Below are 23,559 nucleotides of genomic sequence, written 5' to 3'. Positions count from 1 at the left end.
TTTGCAAGTAGCCTTGTAAATATAATGCCGCCATTCGAAAAAAAAGGTTTTCGGTATTAGATATAGAAAGTCTGGGTTTTACGGTTTGATGGTTTGCAATTTGAAACTTGTAACTGTGTAAAATGAACCAACGGTTTACATTTAGTGTTTGCCATGTCATATCCTATACACGCGTTGAAAAAATATATATTATAAAAAAATATATGTAGTGAAGAGACTTGCATGTGAAAAGAAATTTATTATTTTATTAGACGCATGATTTATTTTTCATTTAAGAATACAAACTTATATATGTGTTTTATGTCGATTTATCTTTTATCCAAAACCATAGTTAGTTGTTCGGCAGAAAGCTTTCATTATAAGCAACCGAACCAATCATACTCTAAACAACCCTACTTTAGACTTTGATTTTATGCGAGAAACGAAACCAAACGGGACTATGTGAACCCAACTTATTTGACTTCTACTATCTTGATTCAGGTTCATGAATCATGTGGCTGACAAATTATAACCTAAGGTTGAATACAACTATCTAGTCTATGTAAAGTATGATTAAAGAAAACACAAACAAACAATATAGATAAATTATTATTATTAACGTCCTACTTACTTTTCCGGAGAAATTATCTAACTTAAAATCCCAAAATTGACAATAAGAATATGTACAATTCCTCTCAATAAAATAAATTCAGATGTATAATTGACTAAGCCATTAACCGAATTCACATCTTATTATGTCAGCATTCACTTAGGTCCCACATAACTAACGTGACAGTTAGCAAATTTGTGTAGGTGTCTAAAAAGAATATAAGTTCATTATTATATATATATAAAAAAACTATTATAAGTTTTTATACAACCTATGAAGAACATGGTCATGACTCATGACATCCTTTCCACTTATAGAAAACATAGTTTGAGATTGTTTTTCAATCCCACCATCCCAAAATAGATGTCCATTTTCATATTAATATTTGTTTCAAAAATGATGTCTAGAAATGTAGCTACACGGTATCAAATGTTTGTCTTTATATTGTACCGGTACCAAAATTTTAAAAGCTAGGAACCAAATATTTCCTATCATGATACATAATTTGTTAATTACATATCATAGTGACCAGCCACATAAAAACTTGGTAAAAGTAAGCAAATAATAAAAACCGCAAATAATTATGTCAAACTTTCAAATTTTGTTCTATTCACAAAACATTTTACCTTTCAATTTAGTTTCACTATGGTAGATATGCTTTCAAGTTATGTTTTTACTTTTATTATACTTAAATACAACACAAAATCAAGTTTACAAACATTCAAGTCATGTTACTTATACAAAATGAAATAAACAATGTAACATCTTGTCTATTCATGTGAAGACTACCATTTCTCTTTTGGCTTGTCTAGACTTGTACCTCAAGAATACAACTAAATACAACTCTTAATTTACATTGATGTTTGATCTTGCATCTCATCATCGGGTCGTTCTCCAATCGCGTTCTCTTCTAACCTCCTCACACGCTTTGCCCCAATCGACACCCCAAACAACCTCGGACACATATTTTCTTCCTCCATCGGATCACCACCGCTACCGTCAACAACTTTCTCCAACGATTCATTCTCTATCTCCTGATGTCCCACCATAAAATTACTCATCATAGTAACCACATTACAACACATACTTCTTAGATGATCAAGTTCGCATCTCAAATTACAATTTTGCTCTTTTAATCGCTCGTTTTCTTCAATAAGATGCGTTCTTGAAATACTAGACTGGCTATTATTATTATTATTATTATTATTAATATTAATCATAGTAGCCGTTGGTGACGAATTCGATGATCCGCCTCGTTCTTCACTTGAATTTCCAGACGTCGATACTGGCACTACCAACGGGATTGCATTTGATGCCGCAGGCACAGAGTGTGTAGTCGTAGTGATTATTTTCCTACGGTGAATCTCTCGTAGAAGAGATTTTTCACCTCTACAGAAAAAATCATTAGCGAATTCCCAACGATCCGATACGATTTTCCTAAATCCCTACAATACACAAAAAAAGTTAGGAAACTATAACATGATTCATAACTCATAACTCATAAAATAAACAAATTATTTTATGACACAGCATAACAGAGCTATTGGTAGGGTCTAGTTCTTATTCTTACATAAGTATTTAGCTGGCGAATAAAGCTCGAAAAATTATTATGTTTAAAATATTTGGGAAGCAGATCTCGCGCGAATTCAGCCGGTTTCCAAACAATAAACGCGTTTCCATGTTCGTTCCATGAAATCATTTCGTCTAACGCCGGATCGTCAACGATTCGATACGTTTTAGTCAAAAACGGCGTCGGAATCGTTCGTTGCGAGTCACTGATTTTATCCACCTGTGACGTCGTCATTGAATTTGAACCTACTCCAAATATCACTACACAATAACAATATAAATAAATAAATAAATAGTTAAATCTTAAGTAAAAAACATATTGTTTAGATAAAAATATAAGCATCCACATATACAACAACAACTTGAAGCTATGTGACATATAATAGCTATGTAACAATATTAGTACTTAAGAAGAAGTTGAATAATAATAATCAATATAAATAGTTAAATCTCAAGTGAAAAACATATTGTTTAAATAAAAATATAAGCATCCACATATACAACAACTTGAAGATATGTGACATATAATAACTATGTAACAATATTTGTACTTAAGAAGAAGTTAAATAATAATAATAATAAGTAGTTACCTGAATGGGTTTGTGGCCGGAAAAGTGGCCGGAGGTGGTGGTGGAGGAAGGAAGAATGGAGGGAGTTCTAGAAGATTCTGGGTGGAGAGAGTAAACAAATGTGGGATGAGGATGGATGGTGGAAAGTAATAAGTGCCGGCTGGTCTTTTTCGTGGGTTCGAGAAGGATGGATATTTAAAGAAAGAAAGAAAAACATATTTGGTCCACATAGGGGAAAAGTGTGTGCAAAAATCGAGAAAAAGGATATTATTATATTATACTCTTTACTATTATTATTATTATTATTATGGTAATTGATTAAAGTTATTAATTCTTTTTATATTGGTTGATATTTTCTTTTTATTATGAATAATTCATCGTCATCTCGTACAATAACTCACTAATAGCAAAGCTATGGTAGAGTGAGTCTGAGTAGGGTAAGATGTAACTACCCCGTTAAAATAGAGAGGTTGCTTCCGATGTGACCCTCGGCTTGATAGTAGTTTTGCATCAAGTCTTAGACATAAGGCACATAACACTTAACCATCAAGACATCGGCCGATTGGTGCATGTACCCTTGTCTTTCGATTATCAACACCACCACATGATGCCTGATTAACCTTCCGCCACTTTTAACGTTGTTTTCACGAGATTAGTAAAATGATGTCAAAATTAGTGCAATTTCACTTTAGCCCACCTGAGGGTTCACACATATATACATTATATGCGCGCACCGCAAGCAGGGCATTTTATTATGAATAATTAATGTAACTTAATGAAATTTGTTGTGATATTGTTCTTTTTTCTTAAATTAAGCGTGGTGTAGTGGTAGAAAGTCTGGATTTCAATGGAGATCCATGATTAATCCCCACAAACAACACTTTCAAGAGGGTATGTGTAGCGTAATAAAGGAAAACTGTGATCTCCAATTCAATTTTGAGGGCGTTCGGGTTTTACCACCGGTAGCATTAGAGCTGGTGGGTTTTCCCCGAAACTGGAGATAACTTTGAGGCGTACAAGTGCTCTGTACGGCTGCTAGGTTGGGCTAGCTAGCGACGATCTTTTGCCATTGAATAACTACATACATAGTACCTAGGCATTATGGTTATTGGTCTTTCATAGGAAAAAAAACTTAATTAAATTTGTCCTATCACTTTTTCTTTCAACAAGACTTTAGAATAATATTACAAGCTTACATATCCGATTATAGATCGCATTGAATATTATTAAAATAAGCGAGTGGTAGAGTGACAAAGAAAATTTATGTCTTTGTCATTTTGTTTCGGCGGCACCGAGTGATGATAGAAGATTAGGCGAATAAATAACGTCCATTAGTTGGATCATAGAACTTAGGGGTGGCAAATAGGTTGGGTTGGGTCGAAACGGGTTATGGTTGGAATGGGTCAACTAAAAAAATGTTGTTTTGGTTCGGGTCGGAACGGGTTAAAACGGGTTTCGGGTCGTTTTTTTTAACGAGGACAGCGGACGAAACGTTTTAATTTTTTTACGTTTTTTGTTTTTGTTTTATATTTAGAGTTATAATTTTTTTATTAATTTTTTTGAGGTTTTATTAAGGAAAATTATCAGTATAACCCTTCTGAAAGGAAAGAAAATGTGTTTTACTCATAAATTATCTAATATTCCCAAATAGCCCACATAATTTGGACTGAGTCAACACATTCGGATAAGAACCGACTAGATTTTTAAACCAATTGTATTTTGACACGTGTAATAATTTCTGAAAATCCGACAAAATTTTTGAAAATCTTGAGGGACCCGTTCATATTTTCTCATTAAATATTTATTTCAAAAGCAGCCTTCGCATACGGTTTTTTATGCTTCCTAACTTATCCGTCAAAATTCTAAAAACATTAAAAATGTGTTTTTAAATTCCGCCTTTCAAGACGCATTTTGCCGGTTTCGCATTTAATGGCGAACCGGTTAACTTTTCTTGTGAAACTTTATGTTTTAAGTTTTGAAAACACTTTTTGTATAAAAATATGTAAGTTTCATGTCTTATTTTAACATGCTTTGTTTTTCATTTTCACTATTATTTAATTTAAAAATATAAACTTTAACGTTTTTGTGTCGGCTTTCGCAACACGAACCGTTGAGGGCTAAGTTTTTACGGACTCGTCCTTGGTATATACATGATCTTTATTAAAGTATATTTATTTTTAACTTCCAGGGGTTGTTCTTAAAACAATCCCGAAAACTCTTGTCGGTTCGCGTCAAAGAGTCAAACTTTTCAACCGTTTAAGCTACCGACAAGCAAACTAAGCCAAACGAAACACACCAATCACTTAATGCATCAAATGAATATATATATATAACGTATCATTATTTATAGATTTGCACACATAGAACCAAAATACAAGTTTAATCAATTTTCAAGTTAGCGTGTTTAAGCCGCAACTTACTATTTGTAACTGCATGGTTTGGTCATTTAACATGAATCAAATAACACTTACAAACCAGATTTTATCCCTGTTTATTGAACTATTCTATTATGTTCGAATGGCACAACCATATTAAATCAACTAAAGCATTTCCAAATTGTTTAACAACAAAGTTTTATATTAATAGCAAACTACACTAAGTTAATTATTTGTCTAATCACAATTCAAATTAAAGGTGAGGTATCATTTATAATTATCTCATTCAACCATTTTGACAATCAATTTATACTACTTATGCATTATGTTACTAATCTTTCATTCAACTAACATAAGGTTTTCACTTTTAGTAAGTGTCAAATTAACATTTTTATAATATAATTCATGAGCTAAGTGTCATTTTCATACCTGTGGTTTGCTCAATTACACAACTTTAGTATTTTTTTTCGAATTAATTGCAATTGGATACTTCACGTTTCAAAAAACATGTCATTTTAGCACTTTTTTCTAACCATGTTTATTTTGTCCGTTAAATCAGGGGTAAACTAGTAATTTTATTTATTTTATGTATTTTCTTTATTCTATTAAACTATCTCCTTATATCTTAAAATCCTAAATCAAACATCAATTGACCATATTATCTGAATATCATCAGGATCCTCTTCAACCAATCCCAAATAAACCCCCTAAACTGAACTCTTGTTATATTTCCATTTTTATCACCTGAGACAAGGTCTTCCAGCTTTCCACCAACTACTCACAGTTATTTATGATGTATTACAACACACGCTTGTTGTATTGGTAAAACTGAGAAGACATGGTGAGAATGGTAAGCTAAAGAAATGAAGACTTTCCTTAAACAAGTCGCCGGAGAAAAGGAAACCTCTGGATAAGTTCATTTTCCGGCTTATAATGGTTGAGACGGTGGTAGTTTCCTCCGGCTGACGTTTGAACAGAGGTCTGTTGAGGTATGTAGAGAGCTTAATTTTTGAAAGAATTAATTCAGAATGATCCCCCCCTCTTTTCTCATTCCTTATCTCCTTATATAATTACAATCGGTATCCCAAATATATAAAACAATATCTTGATATGAACAAATATTCTGAGTAAATATATTATTCCTATTACACCCCCGCAGTCGAAGCAGGAGGTGAACGGATGCTGAGGCTGTTCCGAAAGTCTTCGAATAGAGCTCGCGGGAGACCCTTGGTGAAGATGTCTGCAATCTGGTGGCGAGTTGGCATATGAAGAATTCTAACTTTACCTCTTTGAACTTTGTTCGCGAACAAAGTGAATATCAAGTTCAATATGTTTGGTTCGTTGATGTTGGACCGGATTACTCGACAAATATATAGCACTAACGTTGTCACAATAGACGAGAGTGGCCCGAGATAAAGGACACCGGAGCTCCAAGAGCATATTCCGGAGCCAACAAATTTCAGCGACAACATTAGCGACCCCACGGTATTCGGCTTCGGCACTTGAACGAGAGATGGTTGGGTGGCGTTTGGAGGACCAGGAGATTAAATTGTTACCAAAGTAAACACAATAACCCGATGTAGATCGACGGGTTTCCAGACAGCCGGCCCAATCCGCGTCCGTGTATGCCAGAAGTGAGAGATCCGTATTTTTGGTGAGTGTAAGACCATACGAAGTATGCCCTTGATATACCTGATGATACGTTTCAAGGCGTCCCAATGATCAGAGCATGGAGCATGCATATGCATGCATATCTGTTGTACCGCATAGGTAATATCTGGTCTAGTAAAGGTTAAATATTGTAGCGCCCCAGCTAAGCTTTTATAAAGAGTCGGATCTTCAAATGGTGAACCAGCATCTGCTCCAAGTTTGGGGTTCGTGTCGACCGGAGTGGCTACCGGTTTGCAAGACTGCATACCAGCTCGCTTAATAATATCCATCTGCTTTTAGTGTTGATAAATACTAAAAGTATTGCATATGTGTGTTGAGACAAAAACATTGTGTCCCCATCCCGTGAGACATTGATGCCCAAAAAATAGTTAAGTGGTCCAAGGTCTTTCATAGCAAATTCATTTGCAAGACCCGTCAACAAGTGATCCCGCAAACTGTTAGTGGATGTGATGAGTAAAATATCATCTACATAAAGTAGAAGGTAGGCTGTATGTTGATGATGATGTAGTGTAAATAAAGAATTATCGCATTTACTTTGAGTGAACCCCAGTTTGAGAACGTAGTCGGTAAATCGTTGGTACCAAGCCCGTGGGGCTTGTTTGAGCCCATATAAAGACTTCTTCAGGCGGCACACATGATCTGGATAAGCCTTGTCACGAAATCCCATGGGTTGGTACATATAAACTGTTTCATTGAGGTTACCATGCAAAAAAGCGTTCGTCACATCCAACTGATGTACCGCCCATGACCGAGAAAGAGCCAGAGTTAGAACGGTTCGAATCCTAGCCGGTTTGACCACCGGGCTAAATGTTTCACCACAATCCACGCCAACTTGTTGTAACCGACCATCACACACTAACCGAGCTTTATACCGTTCCAACGGACCGATATTTATGTTTAAATAACCACATGCTGCGTATAATATTCATGGTAGGATGTCTCGGGACCAACTCCCAAGTCTCATTTGTAATAAGGGCATTAAATTCATTTACCATAGCATTAGACCATTCCGGTGTGGACAAGGCGTGAACGGGATTTTTTGGAATCGGTATGATAGTTGTAGTGTGAAGATTAAAGAGTTGTTTTGGTTTGGATATGCCATCCATGGCTCGTGTTCGCATTGTACGAACTGGTTGGGTTGGCTGGTGAGATTGCGTAGAGTGGGTAGTAGAAAATATGGGAGAAGGGCTGGATTGTGAGTGAGGGGATGTAGGTTGCAAATTAGGTAGTGGGGAGGAAGTGGTTTGGGATGGGGCTGTGGATGAAAGGAGTGGTGATGTGGCTTGTGTTTGGTTTTCGGCAGTAGGTTGGGTTTGAAAGTGGTGAGGTGGGGTTTGTGGAGGGGTGGGTATTATATAAGGAGAGGAATTTGTGGGTTGAGTTTCCGAATGAGGGTTAATATGATCCCATAAGTGCGGGTGAAGAGAATCATTTAGAAAGTTATATGAAGACGTTGTGGTAGAGTTAGAGGCGAAAGGAAAAATTGTTTCGTCGAAAACGACATGTCGGGATATAATAATTTGATTGGTATGTGGGTTTAGACATTTGTAACCTCGATGATTTTGTGGGTAACCAAGAAAAACACAAGGGATAGATCGGTGTGCAAGTTTGTGAATAGTGGTGGATGGGAGAAGAGGATAGCAAAGGCAACCAAATACTCGTAAGTGATTATAAGAGGGTGTTCGGCTGTAGAGAAGACGGGTCGGTGTTTGGAAATTTTGAACTTTACTAGGTAAAATGTTTAAAATATATGTGGCCATCTCAAGAGCATGATGCCACATATTAGGAGGTAGGGAAGCATGAGCGAGGAGGGTTCGAACAATGTTGTTAATGGACCGAATTTTGCGTTCGGCCTTGCCGTTTTGGGATGAAGTATGTGGGCATGATAGGCGAAATAACATGCCATTTTGGGCACAAAATTGTTTAAATGTATTGTTTATATATTCGGTGCCATTGTCACATTGAAGTGTCTTGATTTTACGTTCAAATTGTGTTTCCGTTTGCTTGTAGAAATTAGAGAAGATGGTAAATACTTGTGATTTATGAGATAGAGGGTAAGTCCACAAGAAATTAGAGTAGTCATCCAGAAACAATATATAATAACGGTGTCCGGCCGTACTAATGACAGGAGAAGTCCATAGATCACTATGGATGATATCAAATGGTAAAAATGTACTAGAATAAGAGTCTTGAAATGGTAGTCTAACACTCTTTCCAAAAACACAAGATTGACAAAGATGTTTATTATTCATAACATAAGGGATAGAACTGGAATGTCTTAATTTATTTAATAAAGTTTGTCCCAGATGACCGAGACGATTATGCCAAAGGTCTTGAGAAACAGTAGCAAAAGCGGTGTGGTTATTGAGGTCGGAGAGCATGGACGGGAGAAGGTGATAGAGATCACCGCTACTGTTGCACCGGAGGATAGGAACCCGGGTTTTGTAATCCTTTACAAGAAAACCAAACTGATCAAATTCAATGGATATCCAATTATCGGTTGTAAGACGACGAACCGAAATTAGATTTTTAATTAGTTTAGGGGCATAAAGGACATTATTAAGTTTAAGAGGTGGGTAGGGTGGCGGTAAGGTTTGGTTTCCAATTCCATGAACCGGGATGGTCGTGCCATTACCAACTATAATATTTTGTGAAATGCCGTTATTAAAAAAAGATTGAAAATTACCAGGGTTATTTGTCATGTGAGTGGTTGCTCCGGTGTCCATTACCCAACTTTGTTCCGGAGGATTAAGAGACACAGTGTACATTGCTTGCTCAATATTTGTAGGAGTGTAAGCTGAGTAGTTGGCTTGATTGGGTCGGGGTCCTAGAATACCACTGGGCTGTTGATTAGATGCAGTGGGATATGTAGTGGGATAGGGGCCTGGTGGTGTTTGGTTTTGGAAAAGAGGTATTTGGTTTTGATGCCAAGGATAAGGATGAAGTTTGGATTCCATGGAGATGGTGTAGAAGTTTGAAGAGAATGAGGTTGTTTATCGAAGAGAGGTGGCAGCAGAAGGTGGGAAGGGGGAGGTAATCAGGTCAGTCTATGATACCATGAAAGAATTAATTCAGAATGATCCTCCCTTTTCTCATTCCTTCTCCTTATATAATTACAATCGGTATCCCAAATATATAAAACAATATCTTCTAATATAATACAAGATATGAACAAATATTCTGAGTAAATATATTATTCCTATTAATTTTGTTCCGATTTAAACTAGACAGATTCAAGCCTAATTTTTCAGCTGCGATACCTAATTTAGCTCATAAAACAGCTATTCGTAACTGGTGTGTGTCCACGAACAAGCGATAACGGGTATGATGATAGAAGTGATGAGGAGTATACTTCGGCCATATTTATGAAGATCAAATTGCTCGATTGTTCAATGTCAGATGGAGGGATTTATGGTTTGATGATGTCGTCGATTGATATTTTGATTTAGGAATTAGGGTTTAAATGATATAAAGGAGGAAGTAGCTTAAAAGAAAAGAGAAAATAAATGAAATTACCAATTTACCCCTGACTTAACGGATAAAATAAACGGAGTTAGAAAAAAGTACTAAAACGACATGTTTTTGAAACGTGAAGTATCCAATTGCAATAAATTCGAAAAAGGTACTAAAGTTGCGTAATTGAACAAACCACGGGTATGAAAATGGCACTTAACTCATAATTCATCAAGTATTAGCATTGTGTCTTCTAACATAAACCTAACCAATTTTCAACAAGTTCCTATGTATATGCAAAGCAAAAGTCAACTATGCAAAAATCAAAAAGTTTCCTTTATTAACAAGAATCAACAATTTACAATATCATGTATATTTAAAAACAAATCCACATAAAATTGTGTTACAAAACTAAAATTCAAACGCTGGATCAACCAACTCCAGGACACCAAATTCTTCTTCAATCACATGATTTATTTGTAGATTATTTTCCAAATTTTGATTGACCTAAAAATCTTCATGAATTGGGGCTGAAATTTTGAAATTCATCCTCTATATTGGACCCATCCACCACTATGGGCTCCTCCACCATAAAATCCCCACCAGCTATTATTCCATTTTGGGCCACAATACGTGGCAAAAAGAACAGGTCCATACGCCCATTCCCATTTCCTACAACCATAACATGCCCATTATTGCCATTTCCTACCGCCGGCCCATTAACATTCCCATATTATTGCCATTTCCTACAGCCAGCCCATTCACATTACCATATCATGTATCTTTAACAACAAATCCACCTAAAAATATACAAATCCATCTAAAATATTGTGTTACAAAACTAAAATCCAAACACTAGATCATCCAAGTCCAAGTCTTCAAACTCTTCTTCAATGGCATGATTTTATAGATCATTTTTCAAATTTTGATTGACCCAAAAGTTAACAATTGGACCCATGGGCTGGAAATCAAAGATACCTTGAAATTCATCCTTTTGAACTTCTATATTGGGCCCATCCACCACTATGGGCTAGAAGTGCACACAGAAACCGGTTAACCGGTATCTAACCGATTTTGTAACCGGTTAGTGACCGGTCTAATCCTAACCAGTTACTAACTGATTCTAACCGCCGGTTACTAACCGGTTTGTATTATTTGATTTCAAAACCAGTTATAAACCGATTATTTTATTAAAAACCGGTTATTAACAGGTTAACCGGTCCGGTCTAAGCGGTCAAAACCGATTCTCTAACCGGCCAAAACCGGTTACTAACCTACCCGAAAAACCGGTCTAACCGGTTATTTCCCGTAAAAAAAATCCGGTTACCAAATTAACCGGTTAACCGATTTGTGCACCTCTGCAATGGGCTCCTCCACCATAAAGTCCCCACCATATTAGAAAAATAGAATACAAGTAGGCAACAAGTTGTGTTGCTAACCCGTTTTAAATAAGAAAACAAAGTCTTTTAAATAAAACTACGTTTATAAATTTTGAGATCATAACGTTATGAATTATTAGTATAAAACTCAAAGCTTTGTGACATTGATATCATAAATATGTTACAATATTACTTCTTAAGACCATGCGTACTCATTCAACGTTGTGCCGTTTTCACTCCAAAACGCCACCCCCAGCTTTTTGGCTTGGCGTTTTTGAGGGAGCGTTTCCTACAAAACGTTAGTTCGGCTCGAATTTTATGGAAATTGTGTGTGGAGAGGGGAATATATGTAATTAATGTAAGAGAGTTGTGGCATTTTGCCAATTACGCCACCTTTTGTAAAACTCTCTATTGAATTATGGGGATGCCACATGACGTAAAATGCTCAAGAGTGAAGCATTTTAACTACATATGATCTAAAAAGTTAAATAAAATAACTCACATGAGCCATGAAAGTTTGGGTAGAGTGACGGGACTATTTATAGAAAGAAATACATAGTGGTTAACACGTGAAAAAAGTGGGTTCAAGAAATATTAAAAAAGGATATTAAGACAATACATAAATACATATTGAGCAAGGTTAAAATAAGAAGTAAAACTATCCTAAGAAGTGTAAGAAGTGATTTTTACCCTTAAAAAAATAAAACACACTGACAAAAAACACACCAAACTAACAAAATAACACACCGAGCAAAAAACACACTAGCAATATCCGCTATCAGATGATCACATCCAACGCCCAATATTACTTCTCACACTTCTTACAAATAACTCACTTCTTATTTTAACCCCACCCAATACATATATATATATATATATATATATATATATATATATATGTGTGTGTGTGTGTGTGTGTGTGTGTGTTTTTTCTCTTTTTTAAAAATTTTATTTAAGAAACTTACTCAATAAGACATTTTGTTTTTTTATACGATTTAGCGTCGACATTGTCTATCCGGTTGTATTATATTTTTGTTTTTTATACCACAACACGTGTTTATTTTAATATGTTAGTTTGTTGTATTAGTCGTTGACTATTTTGTATTTTCGTTTATTTCCAGTATTATAACATGATTTTATCGACCACAAGAAGTCTATCGTCTACTTGGTGTCGCACGATTGGGTCATGTTTCTATTGTTTTTTTTGTATCATAAGTTATACAAGTATTATGGACGTTTACTAAATCTTTGGGTTTATTGGCACTATCGTAATAAAACTATCATAGACCAAGCGAGCATACTATCTAATACAAGTATTTGGCACGATACCCGATCTTGGTATCGTTACAAATAAAAAATTAGTTAAATCGTTCTGGGTACCACTACGCATCGGGTACCAAGTTGGCTAAATTGGTATGGGTACCGATACCATCATTGGCAAAATTACCCCCCCCCCCCCCTAACACACACACACACACCTCTCTTTTTTTGCCCAGTAGTGCAAAGTTACTCGTTTTTCATTCGAAAAATTTGCTCAATAGTGTAAATTTACGCGTTTTTCATTGAGAACATGAAACTGGAAGTATACGACGAATATTAATGACAGCTTTTCTTTAGACAAAAAGAGTATCGGTTTCGGTATGTCTTTTTTTCGGATAAATATCGAAGCTGAAGCAACAAGTTACAAAGTTAACATGGCTTTGACTTTGCATTCGCTACTTCATAACGATATTCAACACTTGATCATAATAGGTTTATGACATCATGAGGATTAAGCTACCATGTTGTCTCCCAAGAACACATAATAGTCAAATGTCAGTTTCGTTAGGCACCATCCACAATTTACACCAGCGTTGAAAGTGCATACTATGTTCTAACTTTCCTCGAATGTATGTTCTAATTGCATGAAAGTGTGGCTCTTAGGGACCATATATATGTTTGGCGACATAAGTTGTGTTTGGCCAAATAAAAGCCAAGTATCGTATGGCATAAATGGACAAATCCTTAAAGCGAGCCTTCTTAAGACCTACCATCGAGTTTGGCGTATGCTTGAGTAGAACATGGCTTGCAATTGGACGATTTTGCACAATAAAAAATCTAGGATAAGTTAGAGAGCCTACTTTGTTGTAACAATGATGCCCAAAACATATTAAAGAGAGCCTAGGCAAGTCATGGCGAACTCAACTTTTTTTGAAGTAACAAAGAGAGCTCAGGTAAGTCATCGAGGATGGTGCACACAGCCACACATACCGTGTCATGTGACGGGATTTCAACCGTCCAAATTTATTTTTTGACGCTTCAGAAGGAAACCCCTAAGGGAAAACCCGCTGACCACCAGGCACCAAAAGTCTGATGACATCATAATGTCATTGTTAATAAGAGCCTTTGGCATTATAAAAGTGGATAGCCCCTTCCAACTATTATCACTTTAAAACACATACCCCTTCACTACTTTTCTTTAGCCTCCCGCTTGCTCGTTTTTTAATAAAAACAAGAAAAAAAACATGTTTAATTCGTTAGAGTAATTTTAGTTCTAAAAAAAAATAATCATTGATTTCGCAAAGATCAGTCTAAAAGATCTTATGCCTAGAAGCCACTCGGAGGAGATAACGAAACCCTAAGATGTAACCAACATCAACGTTTGGGGCTAGCATGCCACGGAACATAACTTCGAGATAGCGACCATATGCCTTAGATACTACATAAAATGATACATAAAATACAACACTTCTAAGAAATAAATCAGGCCCCGACAAAATAAACAGAACGATAGAGAGAAAGATCAAAAGAAAAAAATAAACCGTTTAGACAACATACAAAATGATGGACTCACTAAAACACTAAAATATCGCTTATGGTGAAAGTTTGTAATGCAGGCTCGGAGTGGTGTCATGATAATCGAGAATAAAGACACAACTAAGGAATAACAGTTTGAATGCATTGAGGGTCAATCGCGACATGAACTATATATGAATATGATACTACTAATATGAATTAATGTCCTGAAGCAGCAGGCGGTTCGGTATTGAAACAATATAATATAATACTGAAAATTTTACTAGCTCCATCTAAATGAACCGCCTTGAAACGTCTTCTTTAACATTCTAAAGCTACTATTACCTTTCTCTCCCCATCTCACTGATGCACTTCTTAGAAACTCTGCTCCTCCCATGGCGGCTTTTGGAGTTGACTCGTTTGATGGAGAGTCAACATAATCTGCAGCCCAAAATAATATGTGAAATCCCCTATAGTATGTTTCAAGTTTCAACCCATTTGACCCCCATCCCCCGTACATAGAAAGCTCGTGACTTGCTCGTTGACTCGTTTAAATTAAAGAAATTTATACATACATTAAATGCCATACTATCCAGTTGTAACTTAAAGCCATATGACATTTCTAATAAAATACATTGAATATATTCTTAATATAAGTAAAGCCCAAATTTTATTATAATATAAATTATATCCCAAACTTTAATATATATATTATAAATTCTGTAGTTTCTAAATTCTAAATTATGCGCATGTCAAGAATACTATAGTTTATATATGTGTGATAAAAAAGGTTACAAATAAACGAGCCAGCTCGAGCTTTAGACAAGCCGAGATAGAGTTAAGCATTTCTGTTCGTTAGTAAAAATGAGTCGAGCCCTAGCCCTAGCACATCCTGGCTAGGCTCGGCTCGGCTCGGCTCGTTTACAGCCCTACTCAATGCCACTTCTAATCACAAAAAACTTCATGTCTTGACAAATAAGATATGTTAATTTAAAAGGTTAACACTTGGAAGCACCATCTTTCGATTTTAGATACAATTAACTAAAATCTAGATGTGGAAAGTTCCCGGTACAGCAAAAAAAAATCATGAAATTAAAAGTCGTGGAACAGATAAATTACCTGAAGATGGAGGCAGGTGATAATGCAATTTCAAGAATCTGGAAGCTTCTTTATCCTTCATATGGCATAAAACCCGTACTAATGTGTTAGCATCATCTAAAGATCTTTGTCCAACAATCCCGGATCCAAATCCTGTCGACAAGTTTTCACTTGCCATCATCAACATATGGATCACTGATTCAGCCTGCACAAGGAACAAAAACATTTGTTATTATTAATTTTACATTAAATGATTTAAATCAGTAATAAAACAAATGTAAAAGAATAAAAGATACATACATCTAGAGAAAAAAGACTCAAAACTTGATGAGCAAGTTTTGATTCCATCTCCACTAGTGAACGAGGAAGACCTTCTCCATCAGCAACAAAAAGATCCTGGATACAAAAGTAGTATTATTCATATACGATGCAGATTCATTATCTAAAATATATGGATATTATAATAATGCAAATAATAATAAGAAACAAGCAATATACCTTTAGCATATTAAGGTCTTCTTCCATCATAGTGACATCTGAATCAGAAAACGCACAGGAAGGACCTCCGTCCAGCAGTATCCATATATATCCTTCCTATAAAACGGATATTGTAATATCAGAATCTTAAATAATCCCTTCCATGGTATAAAAAAAATGAAATATATCATAATAATACCAGTGCAGCCCTACAAATACTAGCCACCACCCTGTCTCTAAGTGTATCCTCAATCAGATCGCATACTTGGTTAAGGACCTGCAGAGTCGGTTTGTTACTTTTATACACACAGATAGAGGTACATTTACATATACACATATATATAAAGAGAGGCGCTTACACTATCAAGTTTTGGAAGTAAATTTTCCAACCGAGCTCCTTCAACGCTACCATGATATAAACGAAAAAGAAACGAATCTCTCAAATCCCAGAAGACAACTCTGATACCTACATATAGTTAATGTAAATACTTAAAAACATGTAATTCACATTTCCACAAAATTTAAAGAACGTGCAGAGCTCGTCAACTCACCAACTAAGTCACAGATTTTTCTGATAGCATCGGCTATTGAATCCCTGATGCTGTCAAAAGTGGCTACGAATAGTGCATCAATTGCTTCACTATCGTCATGCGTAATATCCGTAGTTCCGGCGGCTAATTTAGCAGAATATAACAAAATAAATTTAGAACTATGACAATGACAATAAATGTATTAATAAAAACACTTTCAAGTCCACATAGAAACAGAACTTACGGTCCCTACTGTTTCCAGATACCGTAGTAGATGCCCATGATTTTTTAATTCCATCTTCCAGTATGTCAATTTGCTTCTGCATATACTGCACATCATAACAATACCACATTATTACATAAAATATTCGACAATATTTATCATCATAAATATAAAGTTAAAGAAAAGTGAGACTCACTTCAAGGGTATTTAATCTGACACACAGTTTGACAGCTGTCAACCCTTCCAATTTCTCATTAACTTCCTCGTCAAGAATAACACTATCAAGCACTTTTTTCTTGACTATTGGGAACATTGTCTCCTTGTAACGAGTCAAAGGAGGAGGAGCAGGATATAAATGTTTTTTGTCAACTGTTTTCATTTAAATACAGAATAACTTAGATTGGCAACTAATCCATTTAACTAGAAATAAGACAAAAACATAAAAGGTACAGTATCATCAAAACTTTGAATGCATGATCAACTATTAACCTAAAATTGAGCAATGAGAAGCAAGAAGTAAAAATTAGAAATGTTGGTACATAGAAGTGTGGTACCTAACTGGCTAACCAAATTTTGCAAATAGCCATCTAGGGCATGAAATATTATTGAGAGCAATGCTTGCAAGTGTGAGATGTCCATTGGAAGATTTAACCCGAATAAATGATCCACTGTCTGCAAAGAAAAGTCACATAAGAAAATCAAGCACATGAAAATCTGTGACTTAATGATTATGCGTACCTCCTCTACAATCCTAAAAACTTCCACAACTGAAGCTGCTTGCTTCTGCTGATTTGATAAAGGTTCCCAGACCTGTAACATGAATATAATATATATTAGTGACATGGTGATAGCATCATAACACATAATATGTGTATACACATGCTAAACAACTAGGCTTGTTATTTCTAAAACCTCACTGTACGATGTAAAATGATTAGACTTTAGAGATGAGAAAACAAGTCAAACAAGCAATTAGAGTCAACAAAGGATAACTGTTACCTCAAGGTGGAAAGTACGTCCCGTCCACTCTAGCATGCGTTCATGCTGTGAGATTAGCCAATCGAGAACGATTGGTCGGCTTATTTTATGAATCTGATAGAAATCAATTTCATGATTGGAAAATGAACCGACATCATTGTCTCCATCTTTAGAATTAAAAGCTTGAATCAAGTAATGCTCCAAGTGATGAGCTGCTGAAAGCACTGATATAGCATCTACCGAAAATGATACATTTTCTAAAAATGGTTTCTACAAAAAAAATAATAATAAATTATAAAGGCTGTGGAAAATTAACATGAACAGAGCTACATACAAGTTTAAACTTAATCATAACACAAACCAGTTTTTTCCCATAATATTGGTGCAGATGTACAGAGGCTACCACTCCTGCATCTGGACACCATTGGCACAAAACAGGTGAAAACACAGACAATTCTCTTTCAGCAACCACTCTCACTTCACTTGCAAGAAAAGCCAATGGATGTTTTCCCTCCATTTTAGATATGAGATTTATAGTATCTTCTATCTGGCAGTCATTAATATTTTAAGAATCACTAAGACGCTAGTGAAAATCAACTCAGTCATCGTATAACGAAAGTTTATATCATGAAACTAACCCGCCTGCATGCAGCTTCAAGAGATCTCTCAAAATACAGCGTAGCCCTAACTGCAGCAGACTTCCCATTAGCATTCAAATTTGTTACCTGCACGTTAAGAAAAGATGCATTCACATAATATTCAGATTTGAGAAAGGAAATAATTGTATCAAACAACAAACCTTGACTTCATTGTCTGTAACAGAATTATCCTTTCCAACAGCCAAGTCTATGGAAACCAGCTTCTGGAAGAGAACCGTCTTCTGAAGAGGAGATAAAAACAAACATTCAAATATAGAACATCATGAATCACCTAAAGAGATATATGCAGAGAAGCAAAATATGGAAAAAGTAGCATCATCAAGAAACAGGAAATTACCTCCTTGAAATGCAGGTGATAATCATTCAGTCTACTATCACACCAGAGGCTTATGGCTCGGAATATTGCTTGCACTAAGCTCAATCTGGTTCCAGTAACATTGTCAGTAACTGTACACATTAGGCTATCTGTATATTGTTCCTCGGTTCCCTCTTTATAACTGTCAGACAGAACTTTTTGCACTTGAAGGTTTGCCTGATCAAGTAGTTGAAGCTCTTCTGTCTCAATAAACTTTTAAGCAAAGAAATGATATTAGTTTTCACTCAAAGAGTTAGCTTAATAAAATTAAAAGCTAGAGTTAGTACCTGCTGGAAAAGCACCCATCCATATAAAGCATCATGCATCTTTTGAGTTATGCCTAATGTACCCCAAGTCAACTTGACAAGTTTTAAATAATCAGCATGTTCCTATTATAAGATCAAAGGATGAATATCAAGCATCAGTAGTAGAGAAAACAAGAAACCCAGCTACTGTGATTGACCCAAGGTTTATTATAATTGCACTGATAGACACCTCGATGAGCTGGCCTTCATCCAAAATGTCAAATACTCCAAATAGCAACCTCTCATAGAGTCTTATGTTTAAGTGATAACCAGCATTCCAGTAATTTGATCCGCCTTGAGTATGGGAACTTCCCCACATAGATGAAAGTGATGATGCCACCTGTCTAATTGCTAGTAGAACTTCAGCTCGATCAGCAGGAGTCATAATAATGTTCCATTCCTACAAGTGCCAAACGTATATGAACAACAAAACTTGTTTAAACAAAAAAGAATCCAAATAAGAAATAACATACCTCTGGATTTCTAATCTTGTCAAGCAAAATGCCAAGTTCTTGCATTTCAGGATAATTGACGGACGAGAAGAGTTCTTCTAGAATATTTGCCTATACGAAGACGTTTTCACAATTAAAAGCAATTAAGAAAAACATAAAAAAGACAATTAAGACATTAAGCATACCTGACGTTTCCTCCATAGTGTGTAAGACCTTTCAACCAGAAATTCATTCTGTTGTATGCCACTTAAGAGCTCAATTATGACTTGAGGAACATCAACTTGCACGTGAGATTTTTTCATAGAAAACTGCATCAGCCTTTGCCTAATGCTTTCATCCATTGCCTCTGAAATCTAGTAAGAAAAATACAAGCATTGTTCCGACATGTGTTAGATTATTATTTCCCTTATCTTATTTGCTCTTTTCTTCTTATGATTATAAATGAAGAAATAACTAACCTGCATCTGAACTCTAATGTTGTCAATGTGCTCAAAGTGGTTTTCAACAGAATGGGACCTGAGATGTCTTTTACCTCGCCGGTTTTTTAACCCTGTCAGAAATCTAGAGCCCTTATCTTTCTTTGGGTTATCTGAAGAATGAATAGCAATCCTATTGTCCCAAATTGACAAAAGGAGATAAAAGATTAGCAGAGTAGGATCACATCACACTGGAAAGTGAATACACACAAAATGTAGACAGAAGCTAATAAATGATTACCCAGAGAATGCAATGCATGAAAGCAGCACTTCATAGACTGATTCCCGCAAGTCATCATCCGATAATCCTTAAAAGTTACTAAAATATGTATCAGTCACTCAAAAAAAGAAGGCCTCACACTTCACAAGCTGAGATAGCGCTATTTTAAGAACAATAGGTCTCATCGAAGCATCTGGTTATAACTTAAAGATAAAAGATGTAGCCTACACAATACCTGTTCTTAAAGCTGGGAGTCCCAAAGAAGGTACATCTATCTTCTTCGCAGACTTTGAACTTGAGGGTACCGCATAGAACTGATTCTCCCCTAAATCATGCCCAGAAACAGTTGCTTCTGAACCATTAGAATAAAACATGGGGATAGATGATCGTTGTCTATCAATACTGGCCTCAACCAAGGGTGGTGCACGTTGAGGCGGAGATCCAGCAGAGTCTGGATCAGACAGCAGAAAAAATGTATCTCCCCTTCGGGAGTGTATCTGCAAAAAAATCTCAAATATTAAAGTAATACTAATACTAGAACAAAATATTTTAATTGAATATATTGAAGGCTTACCACTGGAGGAAACATAGACTCGTCAACATGCTTTGCGGTTGCTTTAGAAACATCAAGCACTCCACCTAATCACAAGAAAATTGCACATTTTATACTAATTCATTTGTTCTAAACGTAACATAAATTTTATAATAAAAGAGTTAATGATTGTTTCTTCAAGAGTCAGCTGTGAGCATGTTTTAGCTTTAGAATTTTAAAAAATCTATAACTAGAGTAAAGTACGTAACAAAAACTGCATCCCATATACTAGTAAAGTGTACAAAAACCTAAAAATAGTCTTAAATTAACTATTCTAGTATGAAATTTCAATTTGATAACGAATCAATAGAGATTTAAATTAAATTCAGATACACCCTAGCAATTTCGCTTTCGCATCAAAATCAACATCAAACACTTTATGTGCTTTAAAGCTTGCTAAACAGTATACTATGTTGAAACTCAAATAAACAAACGAAGTAACAAATTATCGCGGATTGTACGCATTCGCATTCGATGACGTAATCAGCACTAATAGCATCGACGACCGGATATCTCAAATTAAACTAACGATTCTATTATGAAAATCTGTTTCATAACGAATCAACACAAATTCAAATTCAGATAAACTCTAGCAAACACTCTATATGCTCTGAAACCTTACTAAACAGTCAACTATTAGCTTCCCAACAATTACTAAACTCAAATAACCGAACAAAGTAACAAATTAACAAACTACCGCCGAACTGTACGAATTCGATGACGTAATCACCGCTAATAGCATCAAACACAATACCGAAACTGTACGAATTCGATGACGTAATCAGCTGTAATTTGAATCTGAATTGATTTGTTATAATCAACATGTTCTCTGAAAACGCCTTGCTTGCGGTGCGCGCATATAAGTATATGTGTGTGAACCCTCGGGTGGGCAAAAGTGAAATTGCACTAATTTTGACGTTATTTTACTAATCTCGTGAAAATAACGTTAAAAGTGGCGGACGGTTAATCAGGCATCATGTAGTGGCGTTGATAGCCGAAAGACAAGGGTACATGCACCGATCAGCCGGTGTCCCGATGATTGAGTGCTATGTGCCTTATGTCCAAGGCTTGATGCAAAACTACTATCGAGCCGGGGGTCTCACCGAAAGCAGCCTCTCTATCCTTATAGGGTAGAGGTAAGGCTGTCTACATCTTACCCTCCTCAGACCCTACCATAGCTTTGCTATTGGTGGGATATACTGAGTACGATGATGACGATGATGAACATGTTCTCTGAAAAGTGAAAACACTTACTAAACAGTCAGTCAACTATTAAAACGAATAAACCTAACAAACTAGTACCGGAGGATGACGTAATCAACGCTAATAGCATCAAAATCAATACCGGAACTGTACGAATTTGATGACGTAATCAGCTGTAATTCGATTATTGATGTTCAGAGTGCAATAGTTAGGGTTTAGCTGTGCTGAATTTGAATTTGAATTAATTTGTTATAAAATAAAACACTAAACAGTCAACTTATAGCTTCTCAACAACTAAAAACGAAATAAACGTAACAAATTAGTTACCGGACTGTAAGCAATTGATGACGTAATCAGCGCTAATAGCATCGTAATCAATATCGGAAGACGATTGAACATCGGAGATTAAACCGGAGGATATAATAAAGTCCAGAAGCTTCCGGCGATCGTGACGGTAACGGTGAAGAAGACGAGAAGAATATGACGAAGAGTCCATGTGAGGGGTATTTTGGGAAACTTTGGTTACATAATGTTGAAATGAAATGATGCAAGCAGTAGAACTAGAGGTGGTCAAAAAAACCGGTTCGGGAACCGGTTTGCCGGTTTAAACCGGAAACCGGTTTTTACAAAAACCGGTTTTTTAAAAACCGGTTTGACCGGTTTACAAACCGGCGGTTTGTACTTCGGTTACAACTTTTAGATCCAAAACCGGTTTTCAAACCGGTTAATGAAAAAACCGGGTTTTTTTTAATAACCGGTTTTTATAAACCGGTTAACCGGTTTATAAGAAAACCGGTTTTTTACCGTTGGAAAAAAACCGGTTAACCGGTTTCTTTATAACCGGTTAACCGGTTTAGACCGTTGTATAACGGCTATATAGCCGTTTTTTTTTTTTTACCGTTTTTTTTTTTTTTACCATTTTACCCCCACAAACATCTATATATAGTTTAGGTTGGGTATTGGTTACATCACACTCGATTATACAACTCCAAACGCTCTAAACGTTTATTTCATACGCGATTATTTTGTTATCTCACGCTCAATTATACCACATTACCACTCCATACGCTCTTATTTCGTAGTCGATTATCATGGCCTCCCAAAGTGCTGCTTCATCCGTCAACATGGGTGCCTCGAACACGGGAGAAACGGTCGTTCGGGTCATCCCCACAAAACGAAACCAAGATGTTTGGCAACATTTCGACCTATGCGAAATGTCTAACGGTAGCCAAAAAGCTCGATGCAAACATTGTTTGAAGTTTTATGGCAAAGATGCAAACTCCACTTTAAAAGCGCATGTACAAAGGCCCTTTTGCAAGGCCTTGAAGGACGAATCGGGAAGTAGTTCGCAGCCGGAGATGACGAATCAAGGAGCGGTGTTTACGTACGACCTTGAAGCGGTACGTCAAAAGTTTTCAAACTTTGTGATTCAACAAACACTTCCTTTCAACCACTTCGACAACCCTCAATTCACGGAGATGATGCAAAAGTATGTTCAACCACGCTACCAACACGTAAGTCGTTCGACCCTTAGAAGAGATTGTCTTAAAGCATGGAAAAACGCTAAATCCGAACTAATTTCATACTTTTCAAACTTACAAACTGGTGTAA

The 23,559-nt window shown here is 36.0% G+C and overlaps 2 protein-coding genes across 4 annotated transcripts; both read right to left on the bottom strand.

Moving 5' to 3' along the window:
* Window positions 1-1,315: 1,315 nt before the first annotated feature.
* LOC143550961 (heat stress transcription factor B-2b-like) lies at window positions 1,316-3,004 on the bottom strand. Of its 2 annotated transcripts, XM_077041504.1 has the most exons (3): window positions 2,749-3,004; window positions 2,160-2,419; window positions 1,316-2,034 (listed from the first exon to the last, which is right to left on the bottom strand). In XM_077041504.1, the coding sequence occupies exons 2-3, from the start codon at window positions 2,391-2,393 to the stop codon at window positions 1,441-1,443; spliced, it is 828 nt and encodes a 275-aa protein (XP_076897619.1). In that variant the 5' UTR covers window positions 2,394-2,419; window positions 2,749-3,004; the 3' UTR covers window positions 1,316-1,440. The 2 variants fall into 2 exon arrangements, with proteins under 2 accessions (XP_076897619.1, XP_076897618.1); XM_077041503.1 differs by having other exon boundaries at window positions 2,160-3,004.
* Window positions 3,005-14,412: 11,408 nt separating this feature from the next.
* Window positions 14,413-22,464, bottom strand: LOC143550972 (protein unc-13 homolog). Of its 2 annotated transcripts, none has more exons than XM_077041517.1 (25): window positions 22,276-22,464; window positions 20,728-20,792; window positions 20,389-20,650; window positions 20,175-20,241; window positions 19,916-20,066; window positions 19,643-19,810; window positions 19,479-19,568; window positions 19,196-19,405; window positions 18,988-19,089; window positions 18,683-18,913; window positions 18,486-18,566; window positions 18,325-18,411; window positions 18,048-18,233; window positions 17,708-17,956; window positions 17,447-17,518; window positions 17,263-17,380; window positions 16,905-17,077; window positions 16,723-16,814; window positions 16,507-16,607; window positions 16,315-16,421; window positions 16,155-16,232; window positions 15,977-16,072; window positions 15,779-15,874; window positions 15,500-15,683; window positions 14,413-14,821 (listed from the first exon to the last, which is right to left on the bottom strand). In XM_077041517.1, exons 1-25 carry the CDS (start codon window positions 22,442-22,444, stop codon window positions 14,664-14,666), a joined length of 3,393 nt encoding a protein of 1,130 aa, XP_076897632.1. In that variant the 5' UTR covers window positions 22,445-22,464; the 3' UTR covers window positions 14,413-14,663. The 2 variants fall into 2 exon arrangements, with proteins under 2 accessions (XP_076897632.1, XP_076897631.1); XM_077041516.1 differs by having other exon boundaries at window positions 16,507-16,629; window positions 16,730-16,814.
* Window positions 22,465-23,559: the final 1,095 nt, after the last annotated feature.

This window comes from Bidens hawaiensis, unplaced genomic scaffold (genome assembly GCF_021521415.1).
Source record: "Bidens hawaiensis isolate Kalapana, Puna unplaced genomic scaffold, B.hawaiensis_p1.1 tig00016205_1, whole genome shotgun sequence".
In the NCBI taxonomy this organism is placed as follows: Eukaryota; Viridiplantae; Streptophyta; class Magnoliopsida; order Asterales; family Asteraceae; genus Bidens; species Bidens hawaiensis.
This window is presented reverse-complemented; position numbering and strand designations above follow the sequence as displayed.

Bases quoted from the DNA above. Each gene is read 5' to 3' on its own strand.
- LOC143550961 (XM_077041503.1), bottom strand. From the start codon at position 2,537: ATGTCACATAGCTTCAAGTTGTTGTTGTATATGTGGATGCTTATATTT. The intron at 2,035-2,159 runs GTAAGAATAAGA...TGTGTATTGTAG, and splicing joins TTCGCCAGCTAAATACTTAT to GGATTTAGGAAAATCGTATC.
- LOC143550972 (XM_077041516.1), bottom strand. From the start codon at position 22,444: ATGGACTCTTCGTCATATTCTTCTCGTCTTCTTCACCGTTACCGTCAC. The intron at 18,234-18,324 runs GTTAGTTTCATG...AATGACTGCCAG, and splicing joins TTGAAGCTGCATGCAGGCGG to ATAGAAGATACTATAAATCT. The intron at 16,073-16,154 runs GTATTATTATGA...TCCGTTTTATAG, and splicing joins GTATTTGTAGGGCTGCACTG to GAAGGATATATATGGATACT.